At 43.2% G+C, this 27058-nt stretch overlaps 1 protein-coding gene across 6 annotated transcripts in view; it reads right to left on the bottom strand.

Moving 5' to 3' along the window:
• Window positions 1-27058, bottom strand: part of kif20ba (kinesin family member 20Ba) — a 64096-nt gene that overhangs the window by 5648 nt on the left and 31390 nt on the right. For 3 of the 6 annotated variants that reach the window (XM_026189918.2, XM_080288185.1, XM_026189920.2), the window contains 3 exons: window positions 25007-25117; window positions 22191-22400; window positions 9529-9570 (listed from right to left, as the gene is read on the bottom strand). In XM_026189918.2, coding sequence (XP_026045703.2) covers window positions 9529-9570; window positions 22191-22400; window positions 25007-25117 — 363 coding nt within the window. The remainder of the gene's footprint in view (window positions 1-9528; window positions 9571-22190; window positions 22401-25006; window positions 25118-27058) is intronic. The other 3 variants (XM_080288182.1, XM_026189919.2, XM_080288183.1) reach the window with 3 other exon arrangements.

Below are 27058 nucleotides of genomic sequence, written 5' to 3'. Positions count from 1 at the left end.
AAACTGATGCAAATTCCCACTGGGTCAATCAAATAAAGGTGAGTATGAGAACAGAGTCTGTGTTTCATTGATACAGCCACCAATTAGAGGCAAGAAGAAAAAACAACAATGACAAAGAAGTCTTGAACACGTTCATTAAAAATGAGTAAAGATTAAAAAAAAAAAAACTTTCCTAACTTCAAATTAAGTGATTACTTTTATCCTTTCAGGCACGTCCAAGTGATTCGACTAATGGCCCAATCTGCACTCTGCCCACTTCTCTGAAATAAAAATCAAACTAAGTGACGATCGTTTCGATGCTGAAGGAGACCCAACGAGTGGACGCCATCAGCCTTTGACTTAAGCTAGCAGAACAGCTGAAAACGTCCACAGGTGCACAAGAATGTGAGATCAGCCAAATGTTCGTGGCGCCAAAGGCTTTTGGAAACAGACACCACAAACAAAATGTGAGCGAACTTTAAACTTTAAGCTGAACTTGGACAAACCGGATAAATCTTTAGAATCCAAGGACATCACCAAACACCGTTTTCTTCCCTTGAGATGCTCGGCCAGACCTTTACTGCACCTGTGTGTTTGTGGCTCTTTGTGCCTTCAGTTTTGTATTCAGTAAATGAAAAGCGTGCTATAAAAGCTGACATCAGGTGATTCACTTGGCCATTGAAGAATTTCTCATTTCCGTGGCTTTAGAATCTCGCGGGTTCGTAGTGAACACAAGGAAAACAGCCCCGACCTCAGTAAACACTTTCCTGGTGATCGAACTTATGAGTTCAGTTTTTTTAATCATGCTGAACAGAACATTAAATCCATTTTGTAAACTTTGGTTCTTATGTAGTTCTTAACAAAACTTCCCCCATTCAGCGATTCACACCAGCACTTTTCGCTGTGCTTTTTTTATGTAAGTGCTTTTGATCTAACAGACATTTAAGTTGGGGTTAGCATGTTCCCCGAGGATATTTGGCATGCAGACTGGAGCAGCCAGGGATCAAACCACCAACCTTCCAGTTAGCAGATGACCTGCTCCACCTCTGAGCTACATCACCCCATGTAGGTCATACTCATTAGCGAATGATTGGTGATTGCCAAGTTGTTAGCCAACGAGTCATCTCAGGTTTTCTAATCAAACTTCACAAACCAAAGTGTGATTTTACACGAGCTGTATCCACCGACTCAAACCTGAAATTTCCTGTTTTTTCAGAGCATTTTTGTGAGGCAGCCTTGACTCAACCTGAAATTAATTTTGTCTCCATATCAACACAAGCCGTACAAACTGAATGTTGTAGAGTTTAATCAAAAATGCCCATTTGATTCTCTTCACAGACCAAAATGCAGACAGTTAGACGTTTATGTAACGTTTATGCGCCAACCTTAAACCGGTGTTATACTAATTGTCATCTTTATAAATTGCAAATACTTGGCCATATTTTACAATTAATAATCAATCAAGGCTTTATTCGCCATGTGCAGGTTGCCCCCCCCCCCCCCCCCAGCCTTACACACACACAACACAGACATCACATGGGGATACAGGTCGGAGATCGGTAGCGTTACAGAAAACAAACACTGAAATATACACTACAATGGGAAAGTACAAGAGGAAAAAAAAGAGACCTCTACTCATGCTGGGCTCCTGGGAGGACAGCATGAGAACAGGAAACAAAAAAAACCTCCTCTGCACAAAAAAAGCACATAAATGTCCACAGCACAACATTATGGAACATGTGACAAGCCACAGGGTCGGGTGGGGGGTGAGGAGTCATCCGAAGCAAACACAGCAGCCATCCTGCCCAGCGCTACCATTCCAGCACGGGCTCAGACCCGCCGTGTTCCCAGGAGGGAACAAGCATCGAAGGCGTTTGGAAAGGGAGGGGGGATGAGTGTGTGCATATCAGTGTACATGTATGTGTGTGCGTGTCCACAGTTCAGCTGAGACAGTGTCCTTCGCCCTGCTAGGCTAAGTAAACAGTCTTCCAGCCAACCCAGGTGGCCTTAACTTAATAATCAGCATATTTTGTATCTTATCACAAACAACTCCAGCCTTACCGAATGAGACCAACTGCCTGATGTGTACTGCAGCACAAACCTCAGTTCTGGCAGAGTGAAGGAAGGAACATCTGTACTGGCTGCTTTATTTCAAAGGGCCTTTGTGGCTACAAGCAAAACCAACTACACCCATTACGAGGCTGGGAAGTCAATGAGGGATCATGTCCGTGTAGTATTCATGGTCGGGGTGGCTATAACGGGTTCCACGCTGTGCTTCATTGGAGCCCACAAAGGAACAGAAAACAGACAAATGTGTGCTGTGCGTTTCTAAAAACAGCGTTCTCAGATATGATGCGCCTGCATAATCTCCAGCACAACAAATCCCTGAACATATACTTTTTTTTAGTGAATCAATTCTGACTCACTCTCGTTTGGGATGAGGCTGACCTGAGAGGAGGAGTGGGCGTGGCGGATGAGATGAAAACGCTCCATTTTGAAAGCAGAAAGAAGGTCACAACATGGAGTCACCAGTGACTCACTGGACTTTTTTTTTTTAATAAATTGAAGGAAGGAAGGGAACGCAGACCGCCAAGTACGAAAGCAGAGATAAAATATGTGAAGAACGCAGACGATGAAGCTGGAGCGAGTGTAAGAGAGAGCGGGGAGGAAAGCGTGAAAGAAGAGGAGACGAGCAGAGGAGCCGCGATAAGCGACAGAACGAACGTGTAATTGGAATGTGTGGAGAAAGTCAGCGAGATGAAATGTGTACAAGAGAAGTAGAGGCGCAGAGATGAGACGATAGAGGGAACGTGTGGAGAACAAAAATGTACCAGAGACAATGAATCAAGCGCCAAGAGAAGCAGATCAGATGGCGAGACGCAGAGATGTGGTCATTGCTACATGTCGTACACATGAATGTACACCAGAGCGCCACGTTCAGACCGTGTACTCACTCACTATAAAAACAGGACACTAAGCGGTTGATACACCTCAGAAACCTCTTTGATGTCATAACTGTTACAACATTTATCTCAACAGCACAATGTCTGCTCTGCATGTGACACACAGGAAACCGGAGCCTTTAACTGATCTTAAAATGTACTTGTGCTGGCCTGTATCCACCTACAGAACAGGAACAGGAGCATTAATCTTCCATATATTCACTGTGAATTAACATGATTCATTCTAAACGTATATTAGTAGCTGGGAAATTTCACAGGCAACCTACGCAACAAAGCTGAAATTTCCAGTTTATTTCCATTTCTGGACTCAAACATGCTTTATTACTACAGCTGCTTCTTTATGGAGAAGCACAGAACAGGCGTCAGACACAGCCTGGTCTGAACAGGAGACGCTCAAACGTCAAAGTTTGCTTCTTTCACCCGAAGAATTAATTGATTCAGTCATTTTACACAATGCAAGTTCATCTTGTTGAGAGGCTTAACACTTAATGGACGTCTCTTTTTAAAGTAAAACTGGCACAGCGAAAAATTGTTAAATTGAAAAAAAAAAAAAAAAAAGGGGGGGGGGGAATCAATACATTTGGCTAGTTGTGGTTTTGGAGCATCAACATGTGACGGGCAGTTTAATGGGAACAAAACGTCTCTCTTCTGAAGTCTGTCAGTGTTTGTGTTCTGAGTGATGAAGTGGGAAACTGCCAACAAAAGAGACATTTTGCTCACATTTTGTTGGATAATTACAAACTTTCCTGAAGCAGAAGCAGAAGAAGAAGTGGGAGGTCCTGGTGGAGAGCTGAAAGAGGACAGTACATCAGACTCGTGTTTGATAAACAGGCCTTCAACTGGCAGCTTCAATAAATGGGACCCACAAAACACAGGGAATATTTACAGGAAGCTGGCCTCTGGCCAGAAGTGCAGAGGAACACCAATATCTCCAACCACGTTATAAACAGGAAAAGACAAATCTGCAGACGTCAGAAAGCGTAAGAGTAAAAAAGCAAAATGTCATGAACAGGATGAGAAATCTTTGTGAGACGTAGAATAAAAGCTGTGGGAGCACTTAATGACAACCGTCACACGCGATGGAGGAAATGAGATGTTTTGGGAGCTTTGGTATCAAAGTGGGAGGTTTGTACAGGACAAGAGAGATTTAGATTAGCACCGTGCCATATCCAGTAGACGCTGCTCCACTGGTGCCAGTTTACTCCTACCACAGAACAGCGAGCCAAATCAGAGCTCCAAGCGCCGCACGCAGAGAGGAAGCAGTTAGGTGGTTCTCTCTCTCACAGGATCTCAAGCCTGTCAATCTGTTTGATAACATTTGAAGTGATAAAGACATTAATATTCCAATTACTTGTGTTTTCATGGAGTCAGATGAAGGTTTCTGTAACTTTTGAGCCGTAGTTAAAATAGGACAGTGCATCAGTGTGTGGATCAGAGTGACTCCTCACCAACGCCAACATTATACAACCAAAAAACTCAGGTAAAGACTTTCTGGGCTAGCACTGATGTTTCCACTACAGAAAGCACCATCATCAATAAATCATTGCTGAACAGAGACATGGCTGGCTGGGAGAGATGAGATGGAGAGGGGGGGGGGGGAATGGGTATGTGGAGAAAGGGGTCCGAGGTTAACAGAAAAAAGAAAAAAAAACTGAAAGGAGAAAAATCGGGGAAGGCAGAAGGAAAAAGGGTTGCGTGCTAAGAGTAAAAGGAGAAGCGGTTTATTTGCTCGTGCGTGAACGTGGCGTGTCAGCATACATGCATCAGCTGCCAATGCTCCATTATCTCAGAGAAAAATTGAATTGGTGCAGAAGTCTGGAAGGCTGATGAAATCGGGAGCCGAATCTCTGCTGGGTCACTGCCTGCAGATGTCAAACCCATCAGAGAAGAAGCCACTTCACCATGCAACTGCCTGCCTGGTGTCAGCGATGAAATATGAGCACTCCGTTTAAGAAGTAGCAATTTAATGTAAATGATTCCAGAGCATAATTGCTCTGAAGAACAAGACGAATGGCAGGAACACAACAACCCCGTTTCCAAAAATGGAGTGATTGCAATTTACCTTTTATACCACGCAAAGAATGGAATACATGTGATTTTAAATACATGCTCAGTTCATCTCCCAGGAGTAAAACTAAAGAAACGTTTGGTTTCCCCGGGTAGATTACTGATGAAACACAAAAAATGTAAAATCAAAATGCAAACATATTAAACCAATTTGTTTCAGCATTTAACTGTGTTTACTGTTTCCAGATAAATATATCCCAACATTTTACACAGCATGGAAACTTTTCTGAAAATAGGGTTTCACTTTGCCGTTAGCACTGAGATCTGATTCTAAAACAAGACAAGAGCGCAATCATCACCATAATGATAATTTAATGTTTTTATAATAAAAACAACACTTAGCCATGAAACACAGGATGCAGATATAAATGCAGCCCGTGTTTCATTAGAATAGATAAAAGAAAATACCAGAATGTGGCGATGAAGGATTCCACCTATAACTAATCACTGAGCACTTCAAACATAACGGCTTTCTTGGAAAATCGATTCATGGCCGTCACCACGTCATGAGAGCCGTCTTTCTCCCCATTCAAACAAAGATATTAATATTAGTGTCACTGCTTCAACAAGGTTTGGGATGTTGACTGATCCTGAAAAATCTATGGAAAAACAAGAACAGATGCTTCTGAAATTAACCATAAACCTAATCTCAGGCTAACATCTCATTCTTCTCACAGTAGTTGTGTTTTGTCTTCCACGGCACACTCTGATACTGGCAGACCCCCTCGCAGGGATGTAGCCTCGCTCATAAATCTGCTCCTATGGAATGCACTCTTCCTCCATCTTTAAATCTACAGGCCTGACCGGTGCACAAGAGGTGGCTGTCATGGTAACGGGAGTTTTGCCTGCAAAAGGGTCGTCTCCAAATAAGAGACGCCCCGAGATGAGACCCGAGGAGGCCACGCTAAACTGTTTCAATCACGTCAATATTACTTTTCTGTGACGTGCAATAAAAGCGTTTAGTGTCTGGGTGTGGAAGCCTTTTGTCTCTGAGCCAGAGAGAGGAGGTCCACGGCAGTAGGGCTGTGCGATACGACCAAAATCTCATATCCCAATATAAGACGTTTATCGTCCCGACAACAACATATGTCACAAAAATTTTACATTTTCTGTATATTCTGTGAATCTCAGGCAACTCTACTTGCGTGAAGCGTCTTCAGCTGGGCATCGTGTACCTGGAGTCGAGTGTTACATAAGTAGAAACGGCCGCAATATCCTTTGTATTTAGTACACGGCGTGTTCTAAGGTTTATCCGTCGGTAGTGTGGTTATATTAAATATAAGAGAAAGAGAGAACTTTAAGAACTTCTACAGCGACCATCAAAGCGATGAAAACAAATATTGCCATAAACAGTTTCTTTTGCGACACCATGAAACAAACGATAGCTTAAAATGAAACAAGACGTTTTCATATCATCATCTAATATATATCGTTATATCGAACAGCCCAACATGGCAGCATGTAAAACTAATCGGAAATTCTACTAGTTTAATAATAAATTGTCAAAACTCATAACTGGAGCATATTTGTCTTCTCTCTCATAAAAACCCTTCGAAGCCCAACACTGACATATCACCATTAGATTCCATATATTTTATAAGGAAACTGCTTATTTACCGATCCAGCAGCATTGGTATTTATTACTTTATGGGGCTACTTGAAGAATATCCAGTGTTCCACCTCCATGAGCATAGCTGAAGTTTCTCAGCAGATACTAAGCTGAGTGGATCGTGCCGACTTATATTTTGAAAGTTCAGCAGTACAAGAAGAAGTCAGGGGTCAGTTTAAGCCTGTGGTCGTACATGCGACCCGGTGATAATAATTTTACACTTTGACCCTGAGTTATTTGCTCAAGTGTCCTTGAACTGAACTGAGCCCCGGCAGGTTCCAGGAGCACCGCTCTGTAGCTCCACATCGACGCTGACCTCCCTGCAGGACGGAGGACAACAGCACAGCTCCACAAATACACGTGCAGTGTTTGTGGAAACCAAACACAGAGCAACGCTGTACTTACTGTGATGTTCTTGCACTGAAACACTAAAAACATTCACAGAGAAAATTTATGTTGAAAAACAAACTTTACTTTTTTAAACACCCAGAAAAAAAAAAAAAAAAGAATGATTTGAACTCCATCTATCCTGCAGCTAAAATGAGAATCAGCAAGCTGTGGAAAGACCTGTCACGACTCTGGCTCAAGCTACATCTACTAGTTAGGCCAAACGAGCTTGAAGCTGGAGTTGCAAAAGTTGCCGAAGGGGGTGAAAATATCATAATGTAGAAGTGTGCTCATTTATAAACACAGAGACCTCCGGTTCACTTAAATAATGATCAACACAATCTACCAAGAACAGTGTAAATTAACGGGTTGAAAACAAACAAATTTAGGCCATTTTTTGGCAGTTAAGACCAAGGAGAGGGGGAAGTCTTCAGGAGTGTGATCTCTGCTTAATACAACTCTAATTACATATTTATAAACAATAGATTTGTTTTGCTCTGGTTTCCAGTGTTATATTTTTCTTTGCTTATCACTTATTGTTGGTTTACTGACCGGTTTCCATTTACTGTCATGTGTTTCATCTAAACGCCCCCATGTCCCCTCAATAAAGACAATTACAAAGCATTTTTATGATAAGTAGTTCCTGCTAATGTCTTAATGTCGTAAACATTTATTAATTTCAGCATCTACTGCTGCCGCACATCTTTATGTAGCAAAAAACACGGGGGAGACAATAATCGGACACATATTCAGATTACAAAGGGAAAAAAGAAGAAATCCTTTAAGCGGACAGATGAACTCTGTTGCAGTAAATTATTAATGAGCAGGTGTGCTACTGTCTACTGCTGTTTAAATGAGGGTAGGTAGGCTAACAGAGACAACTTCCTGGATATGATGCAATACAGTTCAACAGCACATCCTGCAGCCATGAAGTTGCGTCAGTAACTGAACATTATTGTAACTAACAGAGCAGGGAATAGGCCCCACCTTTGTGAGTTTAGAAACATGTACACCAGCGGTGCCTAATGAGCCACATTTTTACATATGACACATAAAAACTTAATCTGCTTTTCTCCCGACCGCACAAATCACATCAAGTATGAGCAAAACCTCATCCGAGCCAAGCAGCTGTGTGCCCGTTTGTATCATGGAACAAATGTGTTTCAGAGGTCAAATAGAGGAGGGAATCTGTGACACTACAGCATCATGCTGAAGGTGGCGCCTCCGATCATTAGTCACACTTTACTCTGTAGGATGGAAACCAGTAAATCAATGAAACACCTCAACAGGCAGCCCATGTAAACACCTCATTTGGTGTGATGCTTTACTCCGCTTGTTGGGAACGATCACATTATGTGCATGCAGATACACCCTCGGTGGGCTACACCATCCGTAACGTATCTTACTGATGCACGGCATGTTGGATGAAAGGGTGGTTTCCTGCACTGCATTTTAACGGTTTTCAGTCCAACATCTGTCGGCCTGGAGCCAAAGAAGAAACTAAAACTCGTTCACAGTAAAAAAGGTTTCCTGATTTACGGCTCCTACACGAGGCGTTTTTATCAGGTTCTGTGTCACCAAAAAACATGCAGTTTAAACATGCCCCAGTCTCCCCTTCAACATATCCTTGGACAGTGCTACACCACCTTCAGCAAAGCTGCTACTTCCAGACTGCTGCCCTGAAGTCCCGGCTCTGTCTGTCCCACTTGTGTGTCTGGGACGTGATTGGACCTGTTACAGTGTCAAACCGCAATCCTTCATTTTCAATCCTAAATTAGCAGAGAAGACAAGGTGATCCAGATCTGTTGAGTGACCCAGAAACATGTGGAGTGCTCATCCATCACCCATGTTTCACAGTTTTGCACTTTCAATTCACATCTGGAGTGAAGCCTTTAAACTGATCAGGTTCTATACTCTGTCACGTATTCAGCCTTACATAAATAAATAAATAAATAAATAAATACACCAAGCAGTATTTGAATCTGGTGGAATCATCATCATCTTGAGTGTGAGAGCCACTCAGACCCTGTGAGGGTCACAAACATGTGCCCCCCTGTGGGCTTCGATATGACAGGGGATTCCAGCGAAACTCCTCTAAAGACGCCATAGTTTGGGTTCATTTCACAGATGCTGATGTTTGCTCTCTGCCGGGGCTCCATAGTGAAAGAGCAGATGTGCACATACAGCAGTGGCCTGAACAGAAACTCGGGCAGCGCTGGAACGCTCCTGAGCTGCACGACCTTGTTAATGAAATCAAAGACGTCTTTGCAGAGACGGCCGTGTGGCAGACGTTTCTGATCACACCTCGCATTTATGCAGCCTTCAGGTCACTCAACACACTTAATGCTTAGATGTGATTCTGCAAAGTGGATTTACTAAATGATGTAACGTGTTCATAATGGGAAAATGGTGAGTTAGAACTGTATTAGATCCAGGAGTGAAATATACACTAATGAGGCGAATGATGATGAAAAACATGAGAGTGGATGTTTCTGGGCTTATGATATAGAAATAATCAGGTACCTCAGTTTTTGTTCGCCGCTTACTCCTCCTGAAAACACAAGACTTTGAAAAACAGGGGAAAAGGTGTTAAAATGTTACAATGTAACATGTCGAGTATTCTACAGAGTATTCAACGTTTAGAATATAATTTGGATAAAACACTGAGTACATTTCCTTTAACTGTGTTCTTGTAGTAAAAACATCAGTATTGCACCCTTTATTGTTTATTCAGCTGAGTAATACTACTACTGCACATTCACCCAGTGTATATACTATATGTAGATATATATAATGTTCTTCCTCTACACCCCCACCCCCCCATTTTTGCACATGTCGAGGAGCGTGTCAGGCTACATTTCACTGTGTGTTATACTTGTATAACTATGCATGTGACAAATAAAGAACCTTGAACCTTAATAAAAGCTCATTTAGAATTATTACTGAATTCTTTTTGTGTTCTGTGGTAGCTTCTTGTGCATGTTTGAGAACGTTTTTTTTTAAATTCTGTAAACTGAAAATTACTCTGAAAATTGAAAAAATGATATTTAGGTGCAAATGCAATTTAAATAATAAACAAGAAAATAAATAACGAGAGAAATGCTGGAAACATTAAACTGCGATTCTGATGGCGAGGTCTTATAACACTGGGGTTTCAGAAAAGGCTCCAATTTCTAAAGCGGATAAACAGCACAAACGTGTCTGACTGGAAACAAAGGTACAAACTTCACACCTCCTCCCCAGGGACACTGAGGCGTTCCCAAGCCAAGATACCCAGCCTGCCCTGGGTCTGACCCGGGATCTCCTCCAGCTGGACCTGCCAAAAACATCTCCTCTAATAGGCTTCCAGGAGGCGTCCCAGTCAGCTGCCAGAAACACCTCACCTCCCTTCTTTTGATGTGGAAAAGATCTTTACTCCACAATCTCATTCTTTGGATTAGCACCCACAGCTCATGGCTATAGGTGAGGGTAGGAACGTAGATCAGCTTTGTTTTCATGCTCAGCTCTCTCAGCTACAGCAGCGAGGTGAAGTGTCTGCATCACCTGCTATGCTCTCCCCTCACTCGTGAACAGACTCAGAGATGCTTGAACTCTTCCACAGGCACCAACTCATTTTCCATCTGGAGTGGGCCATCCACTCTTTTCCAGCTGAGGATGGTGGCTTCAGACTTTCATTTGGCTTATTTTCTTCAGCGGCACTTCTCACTCGGCTGCAAAACCTTCCCAGCACAATCCGAGGTTTGCTGCTGTAGAAGGACCACAACTAATCCCTTTATATTCCTGGACTTCCAGGACTGTTTGTTAACTGACTAAACTAACAGTGTGTTAACCAATACTAATGAGTGTGGCTCCTGCCTTTAGCCTGATATTTACTGAAAGGATGGCAGTGGTACAGAAAACAAAGAGACTGTGCAGAAAATGTCAGCTGTGGCGTTTCTGGTAAACGTGTTCGAGTCCACAGGTTATCCACCCGACACGTCTGTCTTCTTAAAATTCACCTGCTAATTTGAGGTTCTCTGCACAGCGAGGAGAGGACACACGAAATATAAACACTTAACTTTTATCTTTGTGGGCAGGTTATCAGAGGAGGATGCACTGACACGGTTTAATGCTTCCTGGCATTTTAAAAAGAAACAAACATTTTTTACACTTCAGTTACAGGTGGCCTATGACGCTATGCAGAGTCTCTTCAAGACCCAGCACCCCAAAGGGTCCCCATTTCCCCGCTGCAGTCATGTTTTATGCTCAAAACAAATAGTTTCTCTCATGTGTGCCTGGAGATGCACACTCTCACTATTATAAACATTACTCACACAGGCCTGAGTATGTTAATATTAACACTGTGTGCAGTATGTGCATGCCATTGCACCTCAATGTTCAGCACATTCTGTTGGAAAGCCTCGACCATTGAATTTAGCCAAGGAGAAAACAACCTGGATGCAGCAGAAACACGGCTAAAGATTTAAAGGCTTGTGTGGCTCAGGGAGCAATAAGGTCGGTGTCTTCTGCAGCCAAGAGACTTTTTTTTCGTTCTGCTCCATTAGAGCTGAAAGGCGTGTCTGTACTGAAAAGTTATTGCAGTTATGATCAGGTAGTCATATCAGGAAGTCTTCTATTTGGAATTATTATTGATATAGTTTGTTAGAGGAAAAAAATATTGCATTAATATGTTTTTGCTCAGTTTATTGCAGTGTGGTGGGGGGGAGGTTTGGTGACATTTAGATAAAATAGCTATATACCAATGTTATATACACAGAAAAAGATATTTAAGACACTAATATAAAAACCAGTAAGAACAGAAACAGAGACAGCTGATGGCAGGGTGTGTATGTGCTGCGTGAATATGGGTGAAATCTTAGAACCCCGATCTTGGAACTAAAGTAAATGAATGTAAATGAGACGTGACGTAAAAGAGTCAATCAGAAATTATACTTGAGGATAAATAATGTTTATTAAAAACGCTTCTTTTACTGTATTTACGTGATTATTGTTCATTTTGATTAATGCTGCTATCTGTATGAACAGAATGAGCTTGTTTTATGTTGATGTGTTATGGGTGTTGGGGTGTGTAGCACCACACAAAGAAAAGCTGAGCCTGAGGTTGATGATAACGGGGATGCTGATCACGCACGCACACACGCAGACACACACACGCACACACAACCCCGTTCAGCTATCTTAGTGAGGACCTTCATTGACATAATGGTTTCCCTAGCCCCTTACCCTAACCATTAAAAATGATTGCCTAACCCTAACCATAACCTAATTGTAACCCTGACACTAGAACCACATTTTGAGGCTCAAAAATGCCTTTAAATGCCTCCAAATTTGTGAGGACCGGGTTGTGTGTCCTCACAAGTGACTGTTGGTTCTCACAAGTATAGCAGAATGCAGATTTCGGTCCTCACAAAGATAGCTAGACAGGAATACACACACACACACACACTATGTACAGATCTGTGTGTGTGTGTGTGTGTGTGTGTGTGTGTGTGTGTGTGTGTGTGTGTGTGTGTGTGTTCCTGTCTAATGAAAGACATTAGTGTCAGTGAACTACATATCTCCTGCTGTCAGTGGCATTTAAGTTCTAAAATAAGTCGCCCACGGGTAACATCAGTGGCCGCGTCCATCTTTACACCATCTATGGTAAAACCCCACCTAACAACATGGTTTATACTGTGAGCTTCGAAATGACACACTCATTGTTAACAACAGTGATTGTAACGTGTTTGTTTGTAAAAAGATGCATACTGTGTATTCATACTGCTGCCACTTTTCTCCACATCACCCAGCTCCGACACTGTACGGCATCATTTGCAGGCTGTTGCAAAACTGAACTTCGCACTGATCTTTTTAAACAGGTTATAATTAAAATTCTATTTTGCTCAAATATTTCCTAGAGCCTACCACCGCTAATATTTAATTTATTATTTACTAACCAGTTTAAAGCTGAAAAGAGCTCCTCTACGAATGACCCTTGCTAAGTTTCATTTTTACTCGCCACGCTCACGTCGGCTTTCAGATCAAGAGGGAAGAGAAATAATTGCTAATCTATTAATAATGTGGCAGATAAGCACTAAATCAAACCTCAAATTCCACCTCTGACTAATCTACTACATTTGTGTTGAACATGAAGGTTTTCCTTCAGGAAACTGAGCTTAATAAAATAAAATAGCTGACACTGTGAGGGCTTTATATGTCTGTTTGTTCCCGACTCTCAGTCTCTCCTTGACCTCTGTGAGGCTCTATTAAGAGTGATCCCATTAATCAGTGACGAACCTGCTCTCCGCCTGTGCTCTCAGCTGGATCAAAGATAGGCCAAGATCCTGCCGGCACACAGACCCGCAGAGAGACAGATTGAAGGGCCGATACACGACTAGTCAATTACAGAGCCTCTACAAGATCCAGCGAATATCCGCTACTTATTCCCTACCCCAGGAGAACATTGGCTGTGAGTCACTTTAAGCAATACAAAAACATACACACCCTATTGTGGTTAAAAGAACAAGCATTGTTTCAATGCATGTAGTTATATGTTAAATGGTGGGAGAAAGGATTTTGCTACCACGAACATGAGTTGTTTTTGACACAGAGTGTCACAAAAAAATAAAAATAACAAAGCCAATGCAGCCACAGTACACTGTAATCCACTCCACACTGGATGCATAGGAAGAGTAAATGGCTACCCCCCCTCTGTCCCCTTCTGGCTGCCTCTGCCTCAATTTTATCCCACAACTTAGACATTCACATTACTCACACTCTCATTACACATACATATAGAATCTTGGGGGTGGGCACGATACACGGAGTCCAAATTACCATCAGGGTGTACACCTCACCCCTGGCGTCGTTGCCCACCTCTCAATGTTAAATACACGTAGACATTGAGGGCTAGCAGGAGGGACTATGCGCTTACCTGCTGCTCTCTGGCAGGTAGCTCCATGCCCTCCTGGGTTTTAATTGCACCTTAGAACACATATGCATCAACACTACAATGAGCGGGTGGAGGGAGGTTTGGAGTCTTCTCTCACCCCCATTCTCTGCGACCTGCTGGAGCGGGGGGGCTAGGAGGAGGAGTTGGCCGTCCGACTGCGGTCTGGAGTGTGGGGCCTCCCTGCTGCTGCGGAGTCGGGGTGGTCTGCCTCCCCCCACCGCAGGGAAAAGGGTAACACCACCTGGGTCTGGGTGCAGTTCCCCCCTCCAGGGGCAAGGGTACCTAGACCCGGTTTGTAGAGTATGCTCGGGGAGTGTGATTGTGTGTACAGCGTCTCTTTATGTCTGTCTCCACGTTGGTTGAGTGTGGAGTAAGTGCATATGAGAGCATGAGGGTGGGAATGGATGTTTGTATCTGTGTGTGCCTGTATGTCTGTGTCTATATGTCAGGTTGGGTGTCAGGCGCCACCTCTCTGGGGACATCTCAGGCCCTCCAAGGTTTGGAGGCCTATCTCCCCCTACCACCACTTCCCCTGCCAGTGGCGGACCCCCTCAGACATCGGTGCGTTGGTGGTTCTTTGTGTCCGGGGATGGGCGTCCGGGTACACACCGGCTCACTCCTTGGTGGCCGCTTATCGGGGCCTGGAGCCTGGGGCTCGCTCGGGCCACTTCGGAGGTGGGGTGCCCCCGGCCTCTCGGCCTGGGGCTCGGTCACTCAGGCACGGCTGGCTGCCGGCGGAGCTCACGGGCGCGTCACTGCAACTCCCCCTGGCTTCTGCTCCGCGGCTGCTGAGTGAGCCCTCATCTGGGACTCTCCTCAGCTCTTTCTGGGACAGTGGCGCAGCTGCCCCTCCGTTGGTCTTCCTTGGTCTCTTGTGTTCTGGGGGCCTCTGGATGTCTGGGGCCTGGATCTCCTCCATACCTGCTTCATACCCTGGAGGACGGGGCTGTGGCCCCCCCACACCCTCTAGCAGATCATTACATGAAGGAACCTTTTAAAAAAACAAGCGCGTCCATGCTCACAGGTGTACACACGGGTGATCACACCCACAAACTACACCCTTTTTGGCTCCTACCTCAAAGCACACTGTGTTCTGTTGATCTTATGTGCTGCACAATAATGTTTAATATTTAGTATTTACTGTCATATTCCCATATATCATTGTGATGTTGTTTATTCTATTACTCTTGTTCTCTTCTGCTTGTTTTCTTTTTTTCTTTCTCAGCAGGTGATCCAGGTGATTGATATATGCATTTTTTTTTCTCTGCTCATTCTGTTGGTTTTTGGTTTTTGCCCTTCTCCCCCGTCCCTCTTCTCAGCTGTTTCTCTTTCCCTCTTTCTTTCTCCCCTTCTTTCCCCCAGTCCAGTCTGTCCCGTATTCAGTAAGTGAAAATAAAATAAACAATAAAAGGTGAATCAAATGGACCATTATGGCAATGCTGGGATGGTCAATTTGGTAAAGTAAATCCGTTGGGCACCTTTCTTTGCCTTTAGACAACAATTCTGATGCAAAAGAGCCAAACGGGACAGGCCAAAAAAAAAAAAAAAAAAAAAAAAAAAAAAAAAAGAAGAGTAAATGTCAGTAACTGATGGCAGGTTGTAATAATTAAAATGATGGAGGAAACAAACCTACATGTGGGAGCACAAAGGCCTCACACGGCCTTCATCTCAGAAAATGACTCATCGTTGCCTCCAAAAGTTGATTCTGTTCATCTGGACGTTTTCAGTGGGAGAAACGTTTGGTCACTCATCCAGGTAACTTCTTTAGTCTTAGCTGACTGCAGGTTTCAATCTTATAAACAGTACATTTGCATAATGACTGAAACCAGCCCACTGAAGGAACAATGGGCTGGGAGGTCAGTTCCTTAATCTTAATTATGCAAATTCTCATGACCATTGATCAACATCCACTGACCAAAGCCCACTGATCAAAGACCGCGAGTAGCATTCACACAGTTGGGGAATGGCTGCAATCACAGCAGCCAATGCATCAAGACGACTCGTCTTTACTCACTCTGCAAAGTTTTAGACATGATGTTACGGTGACGACAGAAAAAACTGAACAAATTGTTCTGCGCTAGTATCTAAATGTACACACTTTGTCCACACTGCATTGGTGTGCGCTGCCCAGTTTGGGACACATCAGAGAGATTCCGTCTCCTTTGATATAATCAAACTAATAAAACTGCTGGCGCTCAAAATACCACAAAGATATAAAATTCAGAAGCAATGTCACTTTCCAGAAATCATCAAAACAAATACATAAAACATGAATCTGCAAACCTCACTGTTTCAAATTAAAACTGTTATCTTTCTACCAATCTAAACCCACCAACCACACCACTGCTTCACATAAGGAAGTGTGCATCCACCTATGATGTGGGGAGAGACAGGAGGACGTAAACATCCCTCCTGTGGTATTTGCAGACTTTCCCAGCCAGAGGAAAAAAAGACAATAAAATGCATATCTGACTATGGGGCGAAACATCACAGCTTTAATGGAAAAAGGCTCAAAGAGAAACACCTGAAGGTGTTACGATCTGCAACATTTCCAGCTTGATAGCAGACAACATGTTGCTTTAGTGGCAGAACCATGACCTGATCTCCTTACCTGCAAGTTCAGATGCCACAATGTGTTTTTGGTCTGCATTAGGTCAAATATAAGATGAGTCAAGATTTTACTGGAGTGCAGTCTAAGGACAACTATGGAGCTGGAAATTAGCATAACAAATCCACTGTGAGCATATCCCTGTTAGTTAGTACGTCCTACATGTCAGAGGTAATGCAAGGCTTTATTGTGCAAAGACAATAAAACACAGCGGTGGATGAGCACGGTGCAGTAAGTGTACACACTTTAAAAGATGCCCGATGAAGCTAATAAGAGTTGTTCTAATGGAAGCCAACATTACGAGCACAGTGAGGTTAGCAGTAACTGTCACCGCCGTGTCAGATGCTGCGCTTTTTACCCTCCCTCGTTGCTTCTTAGTCTGTGTTCCTATCCGACAGCCCTACCCACAATCCCTCCTCTTTCATCTTGCCATCCAAACTCCCTCCACCCCTCGTCTCTGCTCGCCTGCTACTTTTATCTTCCTCTTCTCCTCTTTCCTCCCTGCCTCCCCTCGTTTCCTCCTACCATCCTCTCGACTGTGCTGTTGTGTTCCTTCTGCTGTCTCTTTTCTGTGATTCCCGTCTGCCTTGTTTCTTTTCTTCCTTCCTGGCTGACATTCTCCTTCCTTACCCTCAACCAATCTCTCAATTTTCTGCGCTGCCTCTGCCTCCCTCTGCACTTTTCCTCAAATTTATACTGGCCCAGTTCACTCTGATTTTAAAACTTTCCTCCCCCTCATTTGTTTCCTGTATACCTTCTTCTTCCACAACCTCCCGCCTTATTTTTCTGTTTGCACAGATGAGGATGCCTCCGTTGATGTTTTCTACTCCATGAAACATTTGGGCTTTAACTGAGGATTTTTATTAGACCGTCTCATTGTTTAGAACAAACAAACAAATAAATCTAGTGCAGAATTTGTCTCAGCGTCTCTGTGAGGGTTTTTTTAGACTGCCTTTTAAAACCGGTGTTCATGTTCATAAATGTTGACTGAAGCGCCCCAGATACCGAGAATAAAATCTGATGTAACGTCACATCGGTTCAGCCCCTTCCCAACACAAAGCCATTCATCTTTTTTTTCATTACTTCCCTGCCTTCTGTTTTTGTTCCAGTTTTCTCTCTTGAACTGAGCCCAGTCAGCAGAACAACAGTCATTAGTGGAATTACTTTGGGTTCCATCGCACGGCTCTTACCCCGGTGTAAATACTCCTGCTGCTGGTACCAAAACAGCAGCAGGAGTACCTGCTGTAAATGACTCATCATTTCTATATCATGACTGTTCTTTAGTATGTCATGTATGAACACAGATACACCTATCCTGCTGTTACTGTTACAGCATGTACAGCTATCACTGCTGAACATGCTGTAAATATGTAAGGAGTAATCGTGATCATTGTCATAATAATACATGTATAATTACAAAAGGCACACTAAGAAGTAGTAATGCTACATAAATGATGAATGAAACACTTGCTAATACCTTCCCAGGGGTATGAACCCTTACCAACCTTAATAATGCTTAATATTGTAACATTACAACAAAGTGCTGAACAAATTCAAACACATTATAGTAACCACTAACTCTATTGCAATCCATTTTATAATAACGTGTGTGTTCTTTGTTTGTGGTCTGCGTTCCCAAACATCTGGTTCTACTGGAGCGCTCTCCCTCTTTAAAAGGGCATTTTTCCACGTGAGTACAGCTGTTGAAGGTCTCGGTTTCCATATAATTTGCTTGATGTTATAAAATCAGATTTAACTAACTGCCGCACTGTCAGGAGATGAGAGAGGAGTATGGGGCCAAACCAGCAGCACTGGTGTCACAGCAGTCACCTCAAAATAAGTTCTATTGTCTGTTTTCCATTGAACGGCATTAATAGTATTGTCCAACAGACGTGGTCGGACGACACGACCGGAGCTCCACCCCGGAGCTCTAGCTCACACAGACCATTACGCGGTCTCAGCGCCGAACACTCGAGTACCTCCTTGGCACTACTATTGCAAATAATCCTCTGCCCTACTCGTCTGCCCTTTTTTAACCCCAATTTTTAAAAGTTTGAGTGAAGAACACATGAGTGAGGAACATCTTAAGTTGCTTCATCACAACATTGAATCATTTAGTTTCTAAATAGCTTTCCTCCTGGTACCAACTCAATATGATCTTCATCTTTTATTCAACAAGGTGCGCTTTTTGTGGAGTGAAGAGGGCTCGAGTGCCATGACGGATCAGGCAAATGGAGTCTGAAGAGCATTTACATAAAACGTATTAATTCATTTTTTAGTTAGATTCAGTTACAAAACTACGACAACAACCTGAGGTGACTGCTGTCATTAAAATGCACGTCTTTGTACACTTTATTTTTGAGAAATGCACTTCTCCCACAAATGAAAGCTGCCTTCTACCATCACCATGTTCCCTTACTATAGAGGTAATGAGTTTTCATCTGTGAAAGCTCATCGTCCTATTGTTGTTTCAATGTTTGAGAAATCTCTGTAAACCAAATTTCCTTTAACATTTGGTTTTACTTTTCTCTGTATGGTCAAAGCCCAAATTTGATCCTGCTTGTTTACATCATCCTTCATGCCCTTGCTCTTGGTCACAAACAGTTCCTATTGTTGCCTGAACCTGTGAAATCTGCTGTCAAATAGTGCCAACGAGTCCATGAGCAAGGATGTCAAACTGAAAGATATGATGACCACAAAAGTGAGTTGTTTTCACAGCAGGAGAGGAACGTGTAACAGCAGTGCAGTCATGTAGGATAGTCAGCTTTTATACAAGCTGCATGCTGCTGTTGTCACTGTGACAAAACCTGAATGTGTGGACGTGCCAGGATAAGGTCGAGATGTTAAATATAGTCCACAGTTCTACATCACAGGAACCCCCAAACTAGTTTTTGTTGTGGACTGATCAGAGTCGTGCATTTTAACAGAAAAGTGCAAAACACACCAGAATTCTCACAATGAAATCGCCTCCATAAACAGCTCCTCGTTGCTGCAAAGCGTCAGTGTGATTTGCTGGACTGAACTAAAAACCAAATCCTACTAAAGGGTTCGAGCGATGCTGCTGCTTTAAAAGGTTCTTGTGCATTTTCAGGACTTCCTGTATAGAGAAGAGAGATCTGAGTGTAAAGGCAAAGATGTCGACCTACACTCATCCTACGTTCTTACCACCACCTACAACCACGAACTCTGGGTAATGACCAAAGAAGACGACATTTCTTAACCCAGACACGGCTTAGAGCTAACCTGACCCGACCCCAAAGTTTGGCATGCTCTAAATGGGAAACTTTACTGTTGGGTCTTAACAAAGCTGCTTTTAAACTAACTTTGTCAGTAGTAAACTTAAAAACACTGAGCACGTGTGAGTATGAATTACTGCCATAAGGCACTTTCATGCCTCAGCACTCTGGATTTATCAGCGCCTCCCAAACACATTGCCTCTTGTGATTATATGGAAATAAGGACAACGTGGCGTTTATAGGAGCAACACGGTGACAGGTCTGGAAAATTGCGTCTAATGTTATTGAGAAAACCAGAACACTTCAGTGTGGCAATATTTGGAAGCACATATAAAAATCATTTAGGATACCCCCGATCCTGACAGAGAAAGGAAACGCCGACTTTGGGCTGAGTCGCCATCAATTAAAAACAAAACAAAGAACTATTTGCAGTGTGTTATTTTTCACTTTACATCAACATATTTTTAAAAAATTATTTTCTTGAACACAGCCATGTTAAGTTTTCAAAATAGTCTGTCAGCGTGACAGAAGGAGTGAATGATCTGTAACACACAGGTCTGCAACAAGCATTAATCTTTTGTGCCAAAGACAGGAAGAGCGATACGTCGAATGAAGCGAATAAACTGCACTCGACCTCGTCTGCTTGTGAGTGTGGGGTCGTTTAACGTGTTCTCAGGGAGGAAGTTTGAGTGTTTCTCCTGGTATTTATGATGAATGAGTGTCATATGTGGCTGCTACATGTGTTGGTGTTTATCATCTGCACTGAATGTGTTACATCTGAAGGAATCACTTGGATAATGTTATTGGCGCTAAAAATGAACCGTACTCGATGTTTAAAATATTCTATTTCCATATTTCGCTCTGAATGATTGTTATGTTTTCTTTAGATGCACACACATTGGTTTTGCTTCCTCTCTGCAACAAACTGAAGTTGTACAATTTAATGCACCACCAGAGGTGTGTGCACGTATTCATGTTCCCTTTAATATTTACATGTGCTTCCTTCGGATTGGTCAAAGCCAACCGAGGGACCCAAGCGCAGGTCCACAGTTCTGCTCAGCTTCCAGTGCAGTTTCACTTTTCTATACATGCCTCCGTCTGAGAGCCGTTTCTACGAAGCCCCTTCAGCCCACTCTGGGACTGGTTTCCAAGAGCATCACAGAGCATCCGCGGCGCTGACCATTTCACAGGATGAAAGCTTATGTGATCCGTTTCCAGATGGCACAGATGGGAATGGATCGACTTTGTTACTTGTGTGAGTCACACATTGCCTACACAGTATGCAGACTACACGTTGAGCTCCTGGCAGTTACATGGAGCTCTTTGTGGGACCGTTGTGGGAAATATGTTAAATAAAAAGTACTTTTTTTTTGGTCCTTGAAAAATGTTTTCTACTGGACACATTTTATGTGCATCTGTGTTGTGTGTGGTCATTTGCGGCGGTGCTCTGTTGCAGATGTTTCAGGAAACATTTACGTCAGAGTGATTCTGAAAAACATCAGCAAAACGTCTTCGTCACCAACCAACCACTCAAAGATCCAGCAGAGCATTAAAAACACCAGGAAGCTTTTAAATTAGCAACTAGTCAAACCCGACCGAAGCGCAGACTTTTAGCTTTAATTTAAGGGCTTCTGTGCATCTGTGTAGAAACTACAGACATTTTTTATGGAGCTCGTCTGCAGGACTGAGCCAACTGCCTTCCACAAAGCTGTGAACTGAAGTCTTGCCTGACAAACACCGTGCATGACAGTAACACAACAAAAACTGAAACCAGCAAATCTGGAAATGACCTCAAGTGAAATTAAATGCAAAATAAAAACTTGAAATGAAATAAAACTACAAACCAACTAGAAAAAACAAAACTTGAATAACTGTGCTGCTGCCTGCTTTACTGTTAGACTATGAAGTGCAGAAATTCCTAGAAGCATAAATTGACTTTCACGTCACAGCTGTTCGTTTTCTCTTTGCTGGAGAGAAAGCAACAAATCTAACACTGTTTACAGCTGCTGCTGCAAAAGGTACGTGTTAGGACAACCATGCTCAGCCTGCACTGGCTGGATTAATGGAGCTGAGAGAAGATTTTCTGAACACAACATGGTGGAGAAATAAACAACCCTCACCCCTGATTGTACCTGGAAACTGTAACTGGATCACGGCTCAGGCTTCTGTGTGCAGTTGGGTTTTTCCCCCCATTTGATTTATTTCTGGGAAACCTAGAGGGACGCACTGTTACGAGTGTGGGTTCATTTAAAGTGTGATGTTTGCGTGCGCACTATTTTGCACCTGTTTGGAAATGTGGGAAATATTAAATGCAAAGTTCAGCCAATAACAAAAACAAACCTCCTAATTTATGATTTTTACTTCCTCGATAATCCTGATGACGAGCAGCTTTCATTTTACAGGTTCTTACCTTCTCCATCTCGCCGCTCTTCCTCTTGCGTGCTGAGCGGGTGATTTTGACGGTGACGGCGCCCTCCTCTCCCTGCCGGCGCAGAGCCATGCGGTTGGGCTGCAGCGGGCTGAAGGAGATCTCCAGCTCAGGCCGAGGGAAGCGACTCATTCTGCCCTCCTCTGTGGAAATCTCAGAGGACTCCAGGACTGACGGACAGCCGCTCGAAACCTGCGGGACCACATGTGGGCTTAAGGTCAAGGGTCACTTCATCATCACTCCAGAGAGAAATGTCACAAGGTCTGGCGATCGAGGCTTCTCCGCCTGTTACAATAAAGGTGTCGAGGCCAGTTGGCACAACTGCTGAGTGTTATCAAATCAAAAAGCCGAGCCATCAGCTGTAAATCACCTCACATGAAAGGTGACCATGAACAGGCCAATCAGAAGTGATGTGGGTTAAAATAAGGAGCGACATCACAAAAGGCACAGAGCCACGCCAGCAGCGAGAGCAAAAGCACGTCACAGCTGTATCGTAATAAAAATCTCTGCTGTAAGTGAGACGACTCTCACAGCACCATCATTTAAACATGTGACATGTAGTTAAGTTTCCATGTTGTTTAGATGTCATTCAGCTGAAGCCCCGCAGCGTTAAACAGTCTGAGAGCGAGTGAGGAACAATTAAAACAACAGTCAAATTCAACCTGGTACCAAGGCTTTGTACAAGATGTAATAGTGTGCAGGTTAATGGTTTTAAAATGACTCTCAGCTAAGTGGAAAAACAAGGAATAAGACAGCTACATAAGCACATTTCTCAGTGATGCTCATGAAGGAAAGACGTTTCTATAAACTGAACACCTTACTGTTGTCGTCCCACAGAGTCGAGGTTTGATGGATCGTCCAGGAAACGTGACGCTAACAGATTACCGGTAGTCGCTATGTGATGGTTTTTATGTGTGTTGATTTTGGCTTTTAATGATAATCTGCTCAGGTGAATATTTGGTGTGTGGCTTAAGTTACCATGGCGATACACCCCAGCAGGAAGTCAAAAAAAAAACTTTGTGACCCTGAAAACTCAGGGTTAACCCTGAAGTCACCTCGCTGAGCCCCAAATCCTGCTTTGTAGTACACGACCCACACTGAAGCAGACAGCGACTCAAAACAGTTCCGGTTATGAAAAGCACATCACGACAACTTCTGAAGTGCTCATCTGCACGCCGCGAAAAGACTCGCTGACGAGGAAAAAACAAAGGCCGTGCAAAAATTGACACTGAGCATAAAAGTCGGCAGAAATGAAAGAAGCTTGTTGTAACAGGGCGGCCCTTACACTTGTGTAGAAATTTGTTTTTTCTGAGAGTGAAAGATACGGGAAAAGTTGCTGCATGCAGTCCTGCAACTTGTTGACCTCTAAAGGCAGTTTATCACATATCTGCATTCCAGGAGGTTCAGACATGCTGTGAAAGGCCTCAGTCCGCTGGAACCTCGAGCACGAACGCTTTAAAACTGACTTCACACGTGAATCTTAGATTATTATTTTATATGTGCTGTTAGTGTTTACGCAAAATACTTTGGATTTCTTGGTTTATTCATTTTGGATGTAGTAAAATCTCAGGTGTTGTAAAGGCTGCAGACAGGAATTAGTGTTTGGCCAAACACAGCAGATTAAAAACTCATCAAGCTGTCTTCTCTTTGAAATTGAATTTGGACAAAGTCCAGAACTGGCAGAAACCAATTGGCTTCTAGTGCAACCACCTACAGTCTAAAGTGTGAGAGCTGGTACTCTGAGTGCCTGATAATGAGGACTCCAACAGAAGCCTCTTTGGTTTTTCTTCTGTTTACTGCAGGCTGGAGAGAGGGGAAACAGTGACGCCTGCTGGAGATCCGTCGCAGGTTCGAGGGAGCATATCCGCAAACTAAGTTGAGAGTATGTATTGGACAACACCGTCAGGGGTCTGTTAGATCCAAAACTCGTGCACCAAAGCACCCAGAGCCATAAAGAACATTATGAACTCACACAAAGAGCAAAGATGCCACAGAGGGTACGGCCACCACAGGAAGAACTGTGGTGAGTTCAAACTTCAAAGTTTAAACTTAATCGATACAGAAATTCTGTCGCCCAAAGGCACGGTTCAACAAAAAGGCAAAGGGGGGGGGGTGGTCTGAGCTGCAGGCAGAACTCACTGCTGGCTCGTCTTTGAATCAATGTGTCAGATCAATCGTCTTTGAATGTGTTTGGATTATTCGCAGAGCTGCTGGACTGCACTGGAAGAACGCTCTGATGACTCCAGTCACATGACCTCAGCTGCAGACTGTATCTGACCTTTTCCCGTTCCCTCTGTTTGATCTGTATCATTAATTTAATACACAGTATTGTTATCTCTCTCAGTCTGGTTTTTGCATTATGTTTTAATTCAAATTGCCAAATCTGCCTTAGTTTTATGTTATCTGTAATGTGTTATTTATGGCTATAACGTTAACTCTGTGGCTACTATTGTGTGTCACTATTACTCTGGAGAAAAAGGTGAAGTAGAGGGAATAAAGTCGGCTGACTAATGCAGCTGTAACTGAGCACACGGAAACTCACCACTGTGGTCACAGCCACTCAAAAGAGCCGTGGCTCAAGCACACGCGCCAACTCGAGCGTACGTTATTGGTTCATAAAGAAAAATCGCCTCTCGCCACTCCCCAGCTCTAGCACCACAAAGGCTCTGTCACGTATCCCACACACTGGTTTGTGACTCTAATAAGGACTGTGTGTGAGGGGATATCTACAGACCACAGGAGGAGGAGGTTCAGTACACAGCTGTTGTTCCTGCACTCGTGTCATCTCAGCAGCTTACCTGGCTGCTGACAGACGCTCTGGTATCTTTCCTTCCAGACTTCCTGACGATGGTTTCACTCCTGGGTTTCTCCATGAGAGCAGCAGAGCTCTCTTTGTTTCCAGCCTGCTGCTGCCAGAACGAGAAAACATCTCATGTTATTATTAACGTCTTTTGATTGTTTTGGTCCCAAAGCTACAAATTGCAGAAAAAAAAGACATAAAAAGTGATAAAAGTCACAAACAAGTTGGACACTACATATTTTTGTACAGGTACAGCTTTGCTATCTTACTTCTATATGTTCACATTCCAACACACACACACACACACACACACACACACACACACACACACACACACACACACACACACACACACACACACACACACACACACACACACACACACACACACACACACACACACACACACACACACCATTGAAATGATTTTATTCATATATCGGGTCAGGGTTTAGATCTTAGTTTGTTTCCTTCAGTGCTGTCATTCACACTCATCTTTGTGGTTACTCACAGCTGGTGTTTAACACTAAAAGGAAACATTCACTCATCCTGGGACATCAGGGGATTTTCACCCACACGTCCCAGGAATGGGTGGACCAAAGAGAAGTACACAGTTTCATTCGTTTTATTTGTTTTACTTAACGATTTGTCACCAATTTTAGTGGGATTTTTTCATTTGCTGCTCCGATGATACAATTTTTCTACTTCCATGAGATGCTGTGTATGAGGGGAAATAAAATAAGAGTACAGTGGTCCCTCGCTTTAATGCGGTTCACTTTTTTTACGTCTCATTGTGTTCTGTGTCCTGATTGGCTGTAGATCAATCTCGTGCCGTGTCTCCTGTACAGTACAGAATGCGCTCAGCTTGTCAAATTTATTTAATTTACATAAGTCTTCGATCTCTAGCACTGAAGCGCTGCACTGTGTGTTTGTAGGTTTTCTCCCCAACAAACAACAATGTCGACGAGACGTTTTGCAGGCAGCCGCGGGTCTTTGGTTTCATTCTACAATGCTGGACTTATTTTTCTATGAGGGTTTGAACTTTGAGTGTTTAAGCAAGAGAGAAAAGTGTGAAAATGTTCATGCCTGTCTGAGAAATAAAGCTGGCAGATTTCACCTATCGCGAGTTATTTTTAGCACATAACTGACCACTGCACTTCAATTTGGTATGTATTGTTGTACTTTCTTGATGGGATTGTTTTATATTATATCAGGTAAACTATACCAGACGTTTCCTTGTTACAAACAGCCCAGTTTGTCCGTGTTCTCTGCTCATCTTCTGCCTCTGTTTATAGATAGAGATCAGATGTGTCTAATCCGGGCGTCCTCTGCCTTTTTCATTATATTTACACTTCTTACATTTAAGCTGAAGCGCTAAGCAAACCAACAAAAGCAAATCTGCACGCCTGAAGCTCTTTTCTCGTCCCGTTATCCTCTGACCTGCTCGCTGAGAAATGAAAACGAACATCTGTTTGAACATAAGAGAAAAAAAATGTTCCTGCTGCCCGCCATCTTCACCTTCAAACATAAAACAACTACAGAGCTATGCACTCATTTACATCTGCTCTCTTTTTCCATGTAAAACTAAAAATACGGCCCTTTGTTTAAAGACTCCTCAGTTTTGACAGATGCTACATAAAAACATTGAGCTTTAAGCTAAAGGCGCTCCTAACATACTTTTAAACCATAGGAGTAATCTGAGGGCGCAAAGATGTCGAAGCATGCTTGAACATTTTTAAGCGTCTCGGTTCCTGCTCAGACACAGGATGCGTTCTGCTCCCTGCCTGATAAAGTCAGATTTGGATGGTCTCAGGCTTTACAGAGGTCACGTCCAAGGGCTGTTTCCTGATAGACTTCTACAGGACCTGCAGTGCTTTGGAAACCACAGGAGTTTCCTCCTGGTGGTCATTAAGGGCATAAAAGGTTTTACCAGAACAACTTTTAAGTAAAAGTTAGCAGAACGTTCATCCAGACATGAAGCCGACAGGTTCAGATGTTGTCGGCTTACGATGAAAAGAGTGCACGTCTGAACGGGGCTATAAATCAAAGA

Source organism: Astatotilapia calliptera, chromosome 13 (genome assembly GCF_964374335.1).
Source record: "Astatotilapia calliptera chromosome 13, fAstCal68.1, whole genome shotgun sequence".
NCBI classification, from domain to species: domain Eukaryota; kingdom Metazoa; phylum Chordata; class Actinopteri; order Cichliformes; family Cichlidae; genus Astatotilapia; species Astatotilapia calliptera.
The sequence above is the reverse complement of the archived record's forward strand: the minus strand, read 5'-3'. Positions and strand labels throughout refer to the sequence as shown.